Source organism: Carassius auratus, chromosome 30 (genome assembly GCF_003368295.1).
Source record: "Carassius auratus strain Wakin chromosome 30, ASM336829v1, whole genome shotgun sequence".
In the NCBI taxonomy this organism is placed as follows: Eukaryota; Metazoa; Chordata; class Actinopteri; order Cypriniformes; family Cyprinidae; genus Carassius; species Carassius auratus.
In genome coordinates this window covers 17,370,667-17,389,686 of record NC_039272.1, presented here as the reverse complement: position 1 = coordinate 17,389,686, position 19,020 = coordinate 17,370,667, and the positions used below count along the sequence as shown (strand labels likewise).

General features: G+C 37.1%; 1 protein-coding gene across 1 annotated transcript; it reads right to left on the bottom strand.

Moving 5' to 3' along the window:
* On the bottom strand, nucleotides 1-17,637 carry LOC113049965 (pleckstrin homology-like domain family B member 1). Its single transcript, XM_026212697.1, has 8 exons — nucleotides 17,345-17,637; nucleotides 13,966-14,067; nucleotides 10,933-11,056; nucleotides 9,634-9,804; nucleotides 6,130-6,255; nucleotides 2,779-3,291; nucleotides 2,066-2,670; nucleotides 1-21 (listed from the first exon to the last, which is right to left on the bottom strand). The coding sequence occupies exons 1-8, from the start codon at nucleotides 17,345-17,347 to the stop codon at nucleotides 1-3; spliced, it is 1,665 nt and encodes a 554-aa protein (XP_026068482.1). The 5' UTR covers nucleotides 17,348-17,637.
* Between the last annotated feature and the right edge of the window lie 1,383 nt (nucleotides 17,638-19,020).

Genomic DNA, 19,020 nt, shown 5'->3' with positions numbered 1-19,020 from the left:
TCAAGCCAACTGGGCCATGACCTAGAACGGAGTAAACACAGACACGTGAGGGGATTTAAGAGTACATACTGTATGGCATTACCCCACAAGCAATATTATCTCTCGTCAGGCTTAAATCAAAAGATCAGATGCCCTAAAGCTTTTTCTCTTGTAATTCACTTCTTGCCTTGTTGTTTTTTTTCTCTTAAATGCTTTACTGGTTAAGCACCAGTTGAAATCACAGCGTAATTAACTTTCTGCTCCATCTGTAATCCCAAAATGTGTGATCATACGTCTTAAACACTAGCATGCTGTGAGGTCACACCTCTGAAATCTCCATTTTTTGAAGCTAGCAATCAATGTCTGTGCATGTTGTGCATACAGATTAGCACTAATTACAGCTCAGCTGTGCTTAAATGTGGCACACGTCCTTTGAAAAGGTGATATTAACCTGAGAGCATCTTAAAAAAAAAGAGCATTCAGCTCCTTTTGGACAAAAACTACCTTTCAAGTTGCCACACTATTGGACAGAGCTGTGCTGTAACCATGACCAACAGTGCCAGACAGACCAGAGACCACAGGACAAAGTTTAACCCAAACAGAGTGAAAACATGTTCATAATCACACTAATGTTCCTGCCATTGTCTTGAAACGCTGACCGGAGACTTAGTATGGAAAACGACTTCTTATCCTGTATTAATTCAGATCAGTCTCATAGTAAATGTCCAAAAATAGTTTTTCTCGAGGGAAATAACAAGAACTGTCGCTGCCACATATAATTATGCTTGTGTGAGTATTGTATTTTTAAGAAAGGTTACAGTACTTCATCATAAAAATGGCATTAACGAGTTGGTTAGAGGCACTGAAGATGTATAAAATTTCAAGGATAAAATAAGGTGGCGAGGAACAAAGATGATGAATGGCAAATACCATTCGGGAATTTGAGATGCACCCATGGAGCGTCTGGGGTTTTTAATATGTTTAAATGAGAGATGAGGTCTATGCGTGGTTAATTTAGGGGCCTATGGTGGAGACGAAAGTTTAGACTGTTAAAGGAGGACAGTATGTGTGTGCATATGAGGAGGAGGGCAGCTCAAAGCACTGAGATTGTGTCGGGTAAATATAGTCTCTGGGAAGCCACACGTTCTGCACATGAGCATTTAAAATTCCTTAAATCACGTGTTATTCCTGACTGCTCTATGTCTTTACCAAAAAAAACTAAAAACATAAAAACACAAACTCCACCCGTTGACTTCTAAGTCCACTCCAAAAGCCAATGACACTCTAAGCCTCATCAAAAAAATACTCTCATCAGTCCTCTACAGCAATCAATATCCATTCTACTGCATTCACTTAGACAAGCTATGACTTTATTAGTACCAGAACTCATATTTAGATCAAATTTGAAAAGTAAAAAAACACTTCAGCATAGCCTACATCAGCATTTGGGCCTCTGGATCATAGTCTTCTAATTGAAAACAAGTTAAGTATTTGGGCACAATGGACTCAATTTATATCTCATGATCTTAAACATTTGATCTTAAGTATTTTGCTTAAATGATTGAAATTAATTTGAAGATAAATAATTTACAAAACTAATATTTAAATGTGTGGGTTTTAACAGAAAAAATGCAAAAACCTTCAAATAAAATTTAACATGGAATAACCTACAGTATATAACCAATTAATTGATCAAAATGAAGTATAATAGTGTTATTGTCAAGTGTTATTACCATTTTAAATAACTTTTTCATTTTCATATAATTTTTAAATGCAATTAATTCCTGTAGTGGCGAAGCAGAATTTTCAGAAGTCATTACTTCAGTATTAATATTTTTGTGTAAACCATAATGCATTTTTTTCAGGATTCTGTGATGAATGGGAAGTTCAGAAAATTATCAATTTGAAATAGAAATCTTTTGTATCATTATAAATGATAAATGTCTTCATTGTCACATTGGATCAATTAAATGCATTCTTGCTAAATAAATGTAATAATTTATTTTTTTAAAATCCTGACCCCACACTTTTAAATGGCATTTTACCTCAATTTAATTATTTCATAGTTTAATGGTAAAACTAGTACTTCATGAATAAGTGTGTCCAAACCTTTTATAAATACTGTAAATATACACATGATCAGACATACCAGCCTCTCCATTTCCTGCTCACGCATCCTTTCTTCTCTTTGCCAACGATGGTACTCCAGAAGGTCTTCCTCTTTGTCGCTGACCTCTGAAATGCTGTTCTTACGTTCCCGTGTGCGCGGCTGAACCTGCCGAGGCTCCCTGGAGTTCTTTCTCTGGTTACGGGGACTAGTGAGGGGAGAGACACCAGCCTGAGAGCCAAGAGCTGGGGTTAGACCCCCCTTCTGCTGGTCCTTCAGTTTCGTATTTCCTACTTCTTCCTCAGCTGTGGCTCTTCGTTGAAGACGAGGACTCTCTGGTACAGTCCGGCCACGAGAGGTCGAAGGAACGCCGGGCAGAGCTCCAGGGAGAACTGGTACCCCAAGGACACCTCTGCGTGCTGTGGACGGGCTGAGAGGAGGAAGTTCACGCATGCTGGATGGTTCTACACCACGACGGGATGACTGGGGACTGTCTGGAGGAAGGAGTGCACGTGAATGGGACTGAAGACTGGAAGAAGTTTCTTGGACTGATGAGCCAACACTGGATCTAGGGCTAGAAGATCCTGTTGAAGACAAAGAGATGAGTCTAGCATTGACCTGTCTGCCTAAATCTCCAGATGCAAATGAGACAGGCCCAGAAGAGGAACCATGGGCCAGATATGGACTCTCACCTCTGCGGTTCATCACTGGACTTGAGGGGGTTTCAGTTAAGGCTTTTTGAAGCCTGGAACTTTCTTGATCCTTTAGCCCTCCATTGGAACTGCTGCCTTTGGATGCAAAAGTGCGTGGCTGTGGCACTGGGGCCTGGACAATATGGGTGTAGCTGGTAGAACGGGTATTAGTGGAAGACCCTGTACTGCTAACCACAGAAGGGGTGGAGAGGGGGGAGAAAGGAGGACTGGTATTTTCATAGCTGGAGCTTACAGACAAAGTACCAGGACTGGCTGGATGGGAGACAAGACTGTGGCCGCTCCCGTTGAGCATGAGCTCACGTTGAGCAGACTTTGGAATGGGGTGGCGGGCATTTTTACATTGCTCAGATGAGTAAGTCTGGCCTTCATCCATAGTCAGAGAATTCATAATGTCATGAAGATCCTTGTCAATAGAGCGCACAAGAGTGCCTTGTCCAGGACGAGGTCGCTCTTGCAAAGGAAGGTGGTTTCCATTGAGCTGCCGATGGGTTTCTGTGGAGAATAAACAACATCACTTGATGATCCTACATTTTATTAGATTTCAAATGTAGCAGACTTATACAACATATGTTCCAGGTAGGTTCCAGGCCAATAATCGAATGCGATTTTCATGCACATCTCGTCAGTAAAGCCGGTTCTGTGATTATTAGCAAATCTCCGGCATGTGCTTTCAGATGGAGTGCGTAAAACACAGATGCGTAGTTCACTGACACCTACGTAATATCGCATTCATAATTCATAATAATATTGCATAGCTCTGTGTAGTAAATTCCGCTCCATCTGAAAGCATGTGCTGGAGATTTGCTACCAATACATTTTACATTTTAAAATATATGAATGTTTATTTTAAATTATCAAATATTTTCACAATATAACAGTCTGACTTTAAACATTTTACTACTTTTTTTTGTATTTGACCCAGAACCAAACTTTTTATATTGAACTATGATGACCCATTAAATAAAAAAACAAGCTACAAACTTGTTTTTTAACTGAACAACATCCAAACCTAAATCAGACATCTATCTCTCAAATCTGGCAATCACATGGATATGAAATTCTAAATTTAAAACTGTCAGGGCCATATTTCACTCATACCACATGTGCTCTAAATCCATGCAGGACAGAGCTGGGTAAAATGCATTCAAACACACACATCCCCCTCTTTTACACACTCTGGGTGTGTCTCTCAGCCTACACACTGTGGATGGCATGAATCCCACCCTCAGCCCAAAGGTCAGAGCAGACCGAGGAGAATGGATCTTGAATTATGGCATGACTCATTCTGCACACTCAAGACCAGCTGAACGCACTCAGTTCTGTTCGCTCTCTGCAGCCAGGGCCAACGGTGCACTAACCATGCAATAAACACGTTATTTTAGTCAGAGCTGTGGCACAGTGGGGAGAACATATGTGCACAACACATACGGGAAGTGACTCCACAAATATATTAAAAAAATACATTTAATTACCTTTCTTTTATTATAATACAAAAAACATTTTTGTCATAAGAAACAGTCGCTGAGGCCTAAAATAATTTTATTTGTACAACCAATTAGCAAATTCCATATTGTTAAATATAATGCATTTTAAAGGGGTGGTTGATTGCGATTTCACGTTTTTTAACATTAGTTAGTTTGTAATGTTGCTGTTTTAGCAAAACAATATCTGCAAAGTTGCTGGTAAGGGACTACAACCAGCTTCTTCCTGGGTCTGTTACGTCACGATCCCAGATAAACCCCCCACCCAATGCAACATGCAATAAAAGGGGCGAGACCATGTTCTCCTGCTTTAGAGAAGAGGAAGAGAAAACTATTGGTGCAGGTAAAAATCTGTAAAAATATGGATCGTGATTCTGTCTTCTAACGATTCTAATAGATTCACAAGTTTCAAATGTTCTAAAGCAGCGGTTCTCAATCTTGTTCCTCGCGTCGCCCTGCTCTGCATCTCTCTCTCTCTCTCTCTCTCTCTCTCTCTCTCTCTCATTCAGATCGTTAGATCAGCTCAAACAAAAGGTTCCATTTATACACATTTTCACAAAGCAATGAGCGTTATACATGGACGCGCATATTGCTGCTGTGCTCTATTAAAGCTTTAATCAGAATAAAACTTTATATTAAAAGATAACAGATGCAGTAGCATTTACAAACAACAGTGCATCTAAAATTATTAGACAACAACTAAAAAACTAAACATTAAGAGCCGTGCTTGCACAGGTTCTGCGCGATCCTCATTCATTCATTCATTTTCTCTATGTCTCAATCGGGCTCAAATTTATAAGCAATACAGAGGACGTGATTGTTTAAAATACAACCGGAGCATATTCTGAGCTTGAGAGGGGCGAGATGTTCAGACGCGCTTGAGGCAGCTTAGCGAATCACAACACACTTTAGTCAGCTGACCATTCTCAGCCTATCGTGTATTTCTGAGGGAGGGGCTTCATAATAACAGGAAAAAAATCGACAGAAGAAGGGACAGATCGGTGTGGAGCAAAGGTAAATTATTTGGAAAAAAAATCTGTTTTTGAAAAAATGAAGCATTAACATGTTAGACTGCACCCCATAAACACAATCAAGCCTAGAAAAAAAAATTGTAAACAACCCCTTTAATTATTCTCAAAATGCATAATTAGTTAAGGTTTATTTTCCAAGTGCCGGCAACTATAATCAGAAAAAAGATCCATTTCAATGTTTAAAGAAAAAAAGCAATGTTCTCTGCAGTTAATACCCACAATGGCATAACAACAATGTTATATTCATCACTGTCGTGGTGCCATGTTCTTTTAAAATGTCCAATCTGGCGTTCAAGGATTCTAAACTAACAGGGTCAAAGCCAGGGTCACCCAACAGGGGACTTCCAGCAGTTGACAGAGTGCTTGTTGTGGCCATTCAAATTCCCATTCTTTTCAAAGCGATTTCTCAAGGATCTCACTTCCTGGATTCTAGACTCTTTGAAACGATTCAATGCTAAATGAGTGAGAACAGTGTTTAAAATGGGCAAAGATACAGCTGGAGTTTTCTCCAATAACATGGATACTAAAGAGGAAGGATTAGGCCGAGTTATTTTAGGCAGATTTGTGTCACCTGAGCAGTGTCTGGAACTTGTTATAATTATCTAGGGTACAATGCCTCTCTGTGACCCGTTTGCTATAACGTTTAGCAATTAAATCAACATAATGTGCACCATTATTCGCAAATGTAGTGCACTCTCTCCCTCTCTCGCTCGCTTTTTCTGAGTGCCTTCAGCAACTTTAACTCCCTATTGCATCCAGAGCAGTTGTCTTACAATACCAGATTCCAGGTCAGTGTAAATTTCCTTCTGCATATATACCTGAATGGTTTTTGTAGGTACTGGTAAATCCAGGGCTTCCACCTGGCATCAAACTCTTCATCCTGAGGGCCTCCTCTGGGTGGTTAAAGCGGAAAAAGGATGACTGACCAAAACACAGCATACACCCTGAGAAAATAGCATACACAAGCAGAACAACATCATTAAAATACCAAAAGAAAAGAAAGTTTACTGTATTATGATTAAAAAAAATGAAATTATACAGTGGTTTATGATGGAACTTCTAAATGAAATTATTTTAAGTAAACAATATTATTAATAAAAAAGGCTAAATTCAAGACTGCACCTTATTACATTAGGTTATACCAGTAAAGCCATTTTTTTACCAGAATAAGGAAACTGTCATAGGATTTGTGAAATAAACAGTGTTTATAAGTCAGCTGACATTTTCTGTGACCTTTTCCAACAATTTTATTGGGTGGAGTAGCTGGTGCTATACCCAGCAACCCTGAATGGAGCAGAGGTTTACTTCAAGAAAAGTCATCTGTTGAAAGTGTAATTAAATCTTCATAAACTTGACTTTATTCATTCAAGGTCATTTTTAAAGCATCCGAATGAAACAAAACAGGGGTGTGGATGAAACATAATAAAGCCAAACAAAAGTAATCAGTACGGGTACAAGCCTGAATCTGTGTCCTTATTTACATGTTTTATTGCAACTCATATCACAACTTTTCCTGCCATACCATAGAGTTGAACAAGTCAAACAATCTGATTACACTAAGATTGTCTATTAGTAGAAAATGTACACATACATCCTATATAACACTTTGTCCCTCTGTCCTATTAATCAGAGCACTTTCATAAGGCCAGAGGGACAAAGTGTTAATGTGGATCAATGCAGAATCTGTCAAAATGCCAGAGAATTATGACCCAGACTTCCATTTCATAATGAACATTGGCACATAAGATCAGTATGACTCATTGATGACTTACAGTACAGTAGAGGACAGGAAATTACATGCAACACTATAATATAAAACATTTATAATAAACTCTTTATAACACTGGTTCACCTCTGTGCATATATTACTGTCATTGTTGTGGTATTTTCTAAATTAAACCACTTTCTCTATTATGGCTATGTCAAAACTGAACCTCATAAAGTGTCCAAGTACTGTACATATATGTGGCAAAACTAAATTATAAACACAACCAAGAACATGGATGTAGCCACATATTTGAGACGGAATAAGAAACAGACTGTAATGTTTTACAAATCAAACACATTCTTCATTTCAGAAATAATCTAAAGGGGGGCATCTGTAATGGTTGTGGGCCAGTCAAAGAATTAACTCAGAAAAGCATTAAAAGAAAACATTCAGTTTGTATAGTTCCTAAAAATGTAGTACAGACAGAATGAATAAGGTCAAATCACTGATGACAGACTATAACCTCTATTTACACAACTAAAGACTAAATCAAAAAGGCATATGGCACAAGAGGGCATCAGAGGGGTCAGGCTGGGCATAATGAGGTCAGAAAAGGGTTCATATAGGAATTCATTAGAAAGGTCAAAAATCTGAGAATATATATTGCAGTGCCGGTATATTCTATTAAGCCTAAATGTATTTTGAAAGCGTTCATGTGAGCATTAACATTAGGCTACTTTACATTTAAGTGTGTGAAGTAGCTTACATTTAATGGTATTTAAATTATGGGGGTGGGGGGGGGGGTCATGTTAATACCCGTATCTTAACCCCTTTGCGGTCAACGATACTAACTTACATACATTTACAACATTGCTCAATTACAGTAAAGTTTGGCTATAATATATTTAATTTAGGCAGCTATAGTTTAGATTTTTGAGATAAAAAGTCAAATCGAGTTATAACATATTAATTTATGATTTTTCTTAAAACACATTAACCAGCACAACTGGGTTCAATGGTCTTCGGAGTTCAAAAACGCAAAAACTCTACAACGTAACAGGTGAATCATTGGTAAAATGTTGAAGATAAAGCGGTTTCACTTACCAGGTTTGGAAAATAAGACACAAACTTATATCCAATCGACTGGAAACGCTGGGAAACGACGGACACTGTGTTTGTGTGTGGAGCTCTCGTGTGTCGCGTGGAGTAAAGAGCGCTGAGCGCGTGTCTGTCCGCAGCTTTTGTTATGTAAATGTCAAGCGCTACGACAACGCGTTCACTCACTGACTTCTGCTACAACACAAAACAGCACAGATGTCACCTGCCCGACTGTCATCGCAAGTCCAAAGAAAACGGACAAGACAAAAAAGAAGCAGTTAATACTGCTTAATAAGACATCCGGGGAATTTAAAACAGACACAGTTTTCTTCTCTGTGAAACTCGCGGATGTTCAGACGCTACGAAGTTGCTTTTATTTTAATGCAACCCGAATGTTTAAGTTAATTTAAGGTATACTTTAGGGGCATTAATCTGTTGGGGACTACTGACGCCTCATTAAGATAAATGTATTGGAAGTCGCATGGGTGGCACGTTGGACAGCTGTCCTCTCGCCGGCTGTCTCATGTTATTGTCATGCACAGATTGCGATCAGGGGGGTGGACTGCAAATAAGCTCATCTGAATCAACATGATCACTATAAAATATATGCTTAGGTGCACCAGGCTTGAAATCTGTTGGCTTAAAACATTTTTTTAAATAGTTACAGCTGCTGTTTATAAGATAAAATAAGAGAATCCAACAAAACATCACATTTATGTATTACACGTTCCAAATGTATAAAACTAATAAAGAGCAATGCGATTCTAGTGTGCCTGAAATAGCCTAGCAGAGCAGGGCAAGGTCAAGTTCTTCAAATGGAAGTTCAAACAAGCCCTTATCATTATCATGGTGCAATTTCCTGGTCCCATGTATAACACAAATACACACTGATGGGGTTCCAAAGTTGACAGTCTGAAATAGCTCAAAAGTAGTGAGGTCAAGTTTTTTTAAAGGGATGTTCAAACAAACCTTTATCATTGTTAACACAAAATGGTTACACACGGTTATTTAAGTTTTAGAAATCCAATTGTATCTGTGAAATGGTAAATATCTGACACAGAGTCAGCTATTGCATTATATGGAAGATTCACAGCATTCAGAATTTAATCAAAGGCCTTAACACTAATTTATTATATATGCCTTCATCTAACTTTAGAACCAAGCAGTCTGTCCAGTCTGATTATATATGAAACATTTGTCCATTGGAGCCACTCGATGACTAATTCTCTTGATAAGTGGAATGGTATTCAGAAATGCATTTTACTGATGAGCTGGCTGAATCTATTGATTAACTGTCAAAAAAGTTCAAGGCAACCAGTTCGAAAAAAAATCTAAAGAAATGCTAACATTAATAAACCATTAAGACGTAATGCGCCGTTTGTTTCCATTTCAAATTTCACATTAAGAATAATGTTAATTTTGTAACCTAATCAACATATATTGAACTAAAACTAGTTGAATGAGCATAAGAACAACCTGAAAAATCTAGACCAACTGTAAATGAGCCATTGCTTACCTTGTGTCAGTCTGACCGGTTTGGTAACTGCTAAGCCATCCATTGAGCACTGATTTCCACAGGGGTACAGGGTGATGGCTCCCCCCACATTTTCAATGTAGCAATGTAGAGCAGTGACACCCGGACCCTGAATATTAATATCTGTGTTCCCATGCCCGAGAGTAGTCTTTCCTGCAACATGTGATAGAGATTCAGTTGAGTATTACTGCATAACACTACACTGATTAGACATAAGGTGTAACAAAAAAAAAGGTTTTAAAAAAAGGATGTATTGTAAAGATAACAATTAATTAATTACACAGCAAAATAACAGGTTAATTTCTGCTTCTTTAACAAAGAAAAGACAGACAAACCCCCACTCCCCCTTTAAGTGACCGGCCCCGTCTGAGTTATTTCATTCAAAGTGTGTATGAAGCAGATGTGAGTAAAAGAGCCATCACCCAAGCCTATTGTGAGAGCAGACGTGACAGAGACAGTGGTAGGAAGAAAGTGAAAGGGGTGGTGCATGCTGCATTTTAGATTGAAGATGAACATAATTCATTCTTTAAAAGAAGAAAGTTCTAGGCAGTAATACACATTCCCCAAGAAAAATGTGCTCTCACTCGAGCAAGCTCAGTCACACTGTGAAGCAACGGGGGGCTGTGTCAGAGTCAGGTCATAGCCTCATAATTCTGTCTCTTGTTCTAAAGCCACTTCGATTGTGAATGCAATTTACAAGAAACAGCTGAAAACTCAATACTAAGTCCTAAATTTAAAACTTAATCAATACTAATCTGTCATATGGGTAGATCCCACTAATATATACATTTAATTTATTAATTATAATGGATTCTCTATGTATCTATGTAGCTATTGACATGAGCAAAGAAAATTGTATTAAATCCATGAAACAATTCAGTGAATAGTGCACTACATCCACTTCCTCTGGGATTTGTACTTGCATGCTTGCTCTAATTTTCCTCAATGTCAGGGGAGGAGAAGTCCTCTATTTGTCATTCTTGATGAGACGAAGCATAGCCAAGTTATGAGGACAGTACAGTGAGGTTTGTCCTCTCTCATGAACTTCCTGCCCCTCAGCACACAAACACGCACAAATACTAATCTTTATTTGTAGTCTCCAGTTTTACAGTTGGTATTCTCTTCTGTTTGTACGATCATATAATTAGGTCTCAGAATCTGAAAGCATTGCCACCAAGCACACATTCCACAGGAAACCACATCCTTAGTCATCTAATTTAGTAGACAGAATCTGCTGTGGATACTTCATGAGGGTGTGTGTTGCATTCAGACTAAACTTACCCTCTGACAGGGGCAGCAGCGTTATAGCCGTACTCAGACGGCCACTTCCCAAGCTGACGAGATGGGGTCGTTCTGCCTGGACTTTGAGAGTCTTGCCGGTTTCAATCAGGTCTAGTGGTGTGCTCTGTGAACATATGAGGGAAATACAACAGTAAACCTTTTAATAATGGATCATATATTACAACCTTTGATCACCGTTAAAATGATCTACTGCTCAGGGTTCCTAAAACAGGATTAGTGTAATTCAGTTAGGGCCACTGAGTACTGCAGTGACAGGGTAAGAGGCTAACTAGACTAAACGGGTTTAGCTCCATCAGGTACCACCATGCAGGCTAAGAGGCTAACAGGATTTAGCTGTTAGATGAAAGACAAGGGCCCAGACCGATAAATGACCAAAGGAGGAACATATTTGGTCTCAGCATGTCACAGATGGAGGCTCTCAAGGGCAGCATGGGGATGATTTGCTTGTAAGTCGCACTTTGATGTTTGAGGGAGTGCTGTTCTACATAGAAACAAATGGTATAATTAATGTTTTTAATAAGGAAATGGCATATTTCATTTATTTTGTGTCTTAAGATGATGTTAGAAATCACACAGGCTTTGTTGCACTAGAAAGGATTTTGGTAACTGAAGAGCAACCAATGGAAATTTACCATCAGTCTATTTACCCTTCTGCGATGTAAAACTCTGAATTTACTAGGAATAGAAAGACCATTGGGATTATCCAGTGGTCCGGATGAAAACACATTTATGTACAAAATAAACATACAAAAAATTTGAAGAAGATTATTTTCTTTTGGAATAACGGGAGAATGATCTGACATCACAAGGATGGCCCAGGTTAAGTTACAGTAGCCGAATGTGAAAATCGCTACTTCATGAAGTAAAATATAGTTTAATCAACAATACATCAGGCAAAAGTTGCTGAATGCATGTTATACATATAGTAGGGAATTATCTATTACATGGGTTGTGATTGTCATAGCTGTTTTTATGCTTGGCTGTTTTTTAGTCCCATATCCATGGTATGAATGGACTTTACCCCTCTAACTTTCATGCCATTCACCAGATAAATAAATATCTTTAAAGTGTCTTCACATCATCTTTTTTTTTGTTGACTTTTCTAGTATCAGAGTCCAAAGAAATAACCTTTAAAACTGAACAGCAATAAGGCTTCTAATAACAATGTATGAATTATTTCTAAAGTGATTAAATGTCACTGTAGTTTGCTTTAGCTTTCATATCTTATCCTGTCATCTCCAGATAACAGTACATATAAAACTGCTCCACAGTTTCTATTGTCCTCTGACATTTTTTCCATATATGGCTCAGTTGTTTGTTTCTATGAGTGTGTGTACTCAACTTTACTAGTGAAGTTTTAACAGGTGCGCTGAACTAACGGCTTGATGTTTATGAGACCCTAATGTTTGATTGGTTGAATACAGTGCAGTGTTTGAGCAAGATTAAATGCAGACAGAAAGGCTGACTTCAGCCTCTTGAAGCAACAGTGATGAAGTTTAACCCTATAATTAGGGAACAGTTCACCTCTTCATTTCCACTTCCTGTGGAGAGCTGCAGACTCCATATTTTGGTGAAAAAACCTAGGATTTTTTTCAGAATTCTTTTGTCATTTGCTTTGTTTTTCCCCCAGAGTTGCTGATATAGACATTTTAAAACCTTATATTTATAATCAGCTTTTAAAAGATTTAAATGAAGATTAAGCAGATAACCAACATTAAAAGACACTTTAAAAATAACTTTTGAATGGTGTGTGTGTTATGGGAGATCCCGAATCCTTGTCCTTGTGGGGACATTTTGGGTCCCCATGATGAAAACAGCTTATAAGTCATACAGAACATAAAAAAGAAAAAAAAGAAAATCTAACCTCTTAATGCCCTCTTAAAAATTATATTTTTGCTAATTTCTCTGAGCCTGTACATGACATCTACATGTTTTAAATTAATTAGTGAAATGTAATATTTATAATAATATTTTGTAATTATCATATACATCTGTCTAATTTTTAAATTGAGTGTCATAAATCAACACCTCAGGAAAGTGTTATGGGTTTCAAATCAAAATATGACATTCTGTTATACGAAACAGGACGTCGATTTCATACATGTCCTCATATGAAGACACCGGGACTAAAAGCAAGTTTATTACGCATTTTGGGAGACAAAATAAATTAATAGGGAAATAAATTATATTCTAAAAAAATATTATATATTATTATGAAAATTCTGTCAATTATTACTTCCATTATTACACTTATTTTTTCATTACATGTTGCCCCCCGCAAAAAAACATAAAAATATGCAAATTAGATAAATTGTATACAATGAGAAAACCTGTTTATGGTCATTTTACACACATTTTGCAGAAAAGAAAGAAAAATGGTATATTGAATAATTCTGTGATAACATAGTTGAGAATCATCTTTATACAAAGTCTGGTAAAAAAAAAAAAAAGGAAAACTACAAATATATTGGTGAATTAAAAAATAAGTTGTTATTTTTTTTTATCTTTATTTTTTTGAAATTGAGTTCCGATGTCCTCTACTGTAAACATAGCATAACTAATGAATGAAATATTTTTTTATTTATTTTTTCTTTTTTAACATTATTTTTAATGCTCTAAATCTATTCCTAAAAGTTTTTCTCTGATACTAAGAGGCTAAAATATCAGACAGTTGAAACGTCTCCATAAAACATGGAAATGCAACGTGTGTGTGGATCTGGTAAACCCCAAGTTATGGGGACAAAATGTCCCCACAAAGATGGCAATATTGAAAATCCTTGTCCTTGTGGGGACATTTTTTGGTCCCCATAAGGAAACAAATTGATAAATAATGCAGAATTAAGTTTTCTGAAAATCTAAAAATGTTTCCTGCAAGGGTCCTATACAGTTTGTACTGTATACAATTACACCGATGGAATGTCCCCATTAAAACACAGAAACCCAATGTTTGTGTGTGTGTGTGTGTGTAAAATTCTGAAGTGTGAGAATAACCCTCTCAGCTCACACACTCACCTGCAGGACCTGATGAGTCTGACGGCCGTGTTCTGGAATATTCCGGTTCAGCCTGTCCATATCTATGGAGTTATCGATCTCTTCATGACATTTGTTAAGATCCTGGAATTGCATAAAGATAAACAGCAAGATGTTTAAATCCAAGTCCTAAAATTGCCATAGTTGAAGGAGTGATTAGGTTATATCTCATAAAATGAGATTGAACTTACATGTAATGAAATCACAACTTTTTATTTTATTTTTATTTATACATCATTAACAAACTATTAGAATAAATATGTGGATCTAGCGCAGTTACAATATTTAAAGGTTGTGTCTTTGATCTTAACAGTGAACTATAAAACACATCAGGTGTTTCCTTTTTATAGACAAAACAGAGTCATGCAATGATCTAACAAATGCATACTGTGATTAACCAACTGTCGTGAACAGACTGGAGTCTGCATCTTAGGCGAAATACACAGCATGAGTCAGTGTGACTCATCTCACACACAAACACACGCACTCCCAGACTCACAGTAAACAGATGCAGCCAATTATCTATGGTACAGACACAGGCACATTAGCGCGAACAAAGTAGAGTAGACCTCAGGTCAGTACACACATCACAGCAGATCAGTCATTTTGGAACATCCCTAACCTGAAATCCCCCTATCTCTCCTTCCCTCGCCTCTCCCCCATCTCTGACTCATACCACTGTCTCTCAGACAAAACACACTGGAAAGCAAAGAGAAACAGACCCGCAAGAAAAAATCAGCATCAGGGTCTATGTGTGTACAGCGACATTCTTGTTGATCCTGGAACAACATTCCAATCAACCAATCAGAATTGAGAGATAACCTTTCAGAAAATATCTGTTTTAGACTTACTATCAAGGTTAGGTGCTTCAACATCATTTTTAATCAGCTATCATTTCCTACTGATTTTAAGAAAAGATTATGGGTATGGTTAGGTTTAGGGGTAGGGATTGGATTAAGTCTATATTTTTGAACAATAATGTTGATCCATGATCATCAGAAGATGTTGATCCAGGAACATGTCTTACTTGGCAAAATCACGGACGGCCATTGAGAATCAGTGAAGGGCAGTAACATCACTAAAAGTAGTAAATATATTTGTTAAATTACATTTGGTATTGTAACTTAAAATCATGTTACTTTCCAAGTAATATTATTGTGTAAGTAGCAGATGTTCACAATCAGAACACTTGATTCAAAAGAGTCAGAAGAGCCATTTATTCTGAATCAATAACTCTGATGCTGATACTGATTCTAAACAACCAACAGAACATGTAACACTGTAAAAAATCCCAAGTGATTTAGAATGACTCTTTTGAATTGGTTCTTTTCAATCAGTCTGGGTCACAAGTTATCAGTAATATCTAAAGATAAGCTTTCAGCTTAGTTATTGCATTTCATTTTCATTTCATTTTAGAGTAACTATAGAGCTATAGAGCTTAGCTAAACAACTTAGTATTTCTCAGAAGAATTTTGGCTGATTACAATCAAAACATGTGATTGCGATTCAAAAGAGTCATTTATCCCAAAATAACTTTCTATGAAAGTTATTCTAACAGCTAACAGAAAATAATATAAACACACCTTTACTGTGGAAATAGCCTATTGTCCAAAAAGGTCAATTACATTTTTCAATATCATTTTTTACACATATTAACAATAAAAACAAATAGAATCAGAACAAGCAGTGATCTCAAATAAATTGATTTTCTGAATCAGAATCTTTTGTTTTAATTGTAAACACCCGAATTTAGTGATCCTTTCCAGACTTTTTTGGATCACTTCTTTTCAAGCAGTCTGTTCACATTTTTGTATTTTTGCTACAAAGGTACATTCAACATTTACCGTCAGGTACACCAAAACATCAAAAACAGACCCGCATTTACGATATTTATTCTAATATGCAAACTAATATAAAATAGTATAATATGGCATAATAATATAAAATAATATATATAACAGATTACCTTAATCTGCCAGCTGTCCAATGAGTCAACTGTTTCCTTGAAATGTATCTAAAAGGACATTTTAAATTATTCAGAGGTTTGAAACCCAAAGCTTTGTGAGATTAATGCAAGGAAATCTCTTTCCTCTGCTGGCATGTTCAGTCAGGGAAATGACTGGAATGAGACGCTTTGCTTCTCCAAACAAGCAAAGACAGGTTAGGTACTATGAATGAATATTGATTTGGATGATGATGGACATTTATGGTTTTTAACTCAACAGCTGGTACAAAACCAAACTTCCTCTTCTTTCACTCCTTCCCCTAGCTAGCCTCTCTCTTCCTTCATTACTGATGTCATGTTTGCAAGTGCAGCTGGCAAGTCCTGCAGTCCGCCTCTCACAATCACGTCCAGTGTATGACACAGAGGGAGGAGAGAACAAAAAGCCTCTGTCACTATACTGAATATGGTCACTGCTCTCACTGTCACACATACACACACAGCTGGACAACACAGAGATACTGACATTAATGCACACACAGGCAAATACTGATGCCTTGATTCAAAGATACCTGTACACACTAATAAATATACACCTAATAGTGGTTCAACTGGAGTTTTGTATGCCGGTAAGTGGCTTGCCTCTGAAATGTGTCATTAAGTCTGCAGTTATGCCACTGTGTCCTGCCCTCTGCAGCAGAAAATAGACTCAACCACATAGCACAAACCACAAAGCTCCTCTTACAGGGGCTATAATCATACAGGCTAAACATACAAACACACACACACTTATTTAGACACATGGCAGTATAAAAGTTACAGGGAGAAGAGAGGAAACAGCAGGAACATACAGCTAATATAAAAGTACAACTAAATTTAGCACGGACAGTAGGTGAATCTGGTAAATAGAAACCAAAGACTGGAAACACGAAGGCCTGATGTTTTTTTCCTATGTTAATACCATGACGATGTTAAATTAAACTGAGATTTAAAATGTATTTTATTAATAAATCACAAACTAGACAGGCAGCAGTTAAATAAATACTACAAAATGCACATTAAAATGTAAATAAACAATGTAAATAAACATATGCTTAAAATGAATATAAAAATACTTGTAATTACAGTAATTCTAATATTAAATAATAAAATTAATTTATTGAACTATATTAAAAATCAAACTAAAAACATACATACTAAGTATTTTGTATAATATATTTGAATTAATTTGAGCAATTGTGTTCTCTGCATAAATCAATGTACATTAATTTAGTGCAGAATTATACATTTCTTCATTCACTTATACAGCAGCCCAAATCAAAGTAGTACTTCAATGAACCAAAATTCCTATTTAGAGTGTTTAGAAATACCAAATACTAAAGTTATTAAAACCCCATAAGCAATTTCAAGCCCACTCACCATCTTTTTTTAGCCCAAGAAAGATCCACACGGTTGCTGCATGGCCTTGTTTACTTACAATCTCAGTGCTATGTCCTGTGTTTACACCTTTGAGATTTTGGCTGACCATCTACAGTCCAGCTCTGGCTGTTTGTTTGTCTCTGCTGCTCGCTCATGTCTCTTACTGAATGCTCTGAAATTTGGCAGGACAGAATTACATAGTACCATCACGGCTGGGACAGAGTGAGAGAGTGAGTGAGAGAGAAAGCACTAGCAGAGGAATCCACATAAAAAAAAAGTCTCTGTCAGAATCCAGGTGTGCGGTCCGTCTTTCCAAACAACCATGAATAATCGTCAAGTTCATGTCTAAGTTTAGAAAGCTGAATCATGAGGGACATATATCTACAACGTCACACAGAAATCATCATCTGCAAACTTGGCTCACCTGTTTACTACTTGTATGCTCAGCTAACTGCTCAAAAACATGCTAAACATATTAATAAAAGTAACGGAATTATTAAAAGCATATTCAATCCAAGATTGAAAGTTTTATTAGCATTTTCTAACCCTCATGCTAGTCCAAACTTGTATGAGTTTCGTCTTCTGTGGAACATAAAAGATTAATGAATGAAGATGAATATGTGATGACCGAATTTTCATGTTTGGCTGAACTATCCCTTTAAGAAATACTAGATGCTAATACCATGTTTTTATTTTAAAGCCTTTAGAAGATGGTTAGGTAGTTAGAAACATGGGATGTATCTTTAGTTTCTATTGTTAAAGAATTGCTGGAATGGTATAAAAAATGTAAAGTCACCATCAGTGCAGCAGATGGACTTATTTCGAACAGATGTGTGTTTACATGCTTTTGTGGAGAACGGAAAAGACCTCGATATTCCAGGTGGAGTCCCCTACTCACTTCCCTTTTCTTCCCTCCTCCACAGAGGCAAAACAAAAATGGTGTTTTCCATTTGATGTTGAACAGCTGCAAAACTGCTGATGTGAGTCACTTTACGAGTATTTGTTACATAATTAGATTCATTTGTGGAAACAAGATGCTGAGAACAAAATACAAAAATAGTCAGTGAAGTTGTCATGGAACTCCTAAGCAAACATTCGTCTCTTAGCGAACATACAACCGACCAATCCATCATACACTGAGCCAGACTGATTGGTAACAATCCTAAACAAACCATGGGAAAGCCATGAGAGGAAGAAAGGAAAATATCTGTCTGGTGGAGAACGAGAAAGAAAGGCTTTTTTTCCACGGCCACTGCCAGTGAGTAAGACAGATGTGAAAAGTGTCCAAACACATAAAAAAAAAATGAACACAAACAAATCTGAGCAGCAACTAGGCAACCACAGCTGGAAGAGGAGCGGACTCTTCCGGTGTGGGCTCCTAAGCGGGATTCTTCCTGTCGGTTGACCCTATGATCTAGCTACGATCTGGGAATAAACAGTCTCCAGCTGCCCCCTTCTCACCCACAACTGAGAAGAAATGTCAACAGGCCTCATAATCTAAAGCAGTGCTATGCTTTGAGCCATCAGTGTCTTATTAAAGAGCCAAATTTAAGTTATTTATGTGTTTGTTGTCCTCTTGGAGTAAAAATTCCAATGATTTTATGTGAGGAAATGATTATTCCAGTTCCAACATTTATTTGTAAGGCATTCAATTCAGTTGTCCAGAGTGACTCACA

What these genes read in the sequence shown, in the direction of transcription:
- LOC113049965 (XM_026212697.1), bottom strand. An exon ending in ACCGGTCAGACTGACACAAG is followed by an intron (nt 6,256 to 9,633) that starts GTAAGCAATGGC and finishes CTATTTTCTCAG; the next exon opens with GGTGTATGCTGTGTTTTGGT. An exon ending in TCCAGTGATGAACCGCAGAG is followed by an intron (nt 2,671 to 2,778) that starts GTGAGAGTCCAT and finishes TGTCTTCAACAG; the next exon opens with GATCTTCTAGCCCTAGATCC.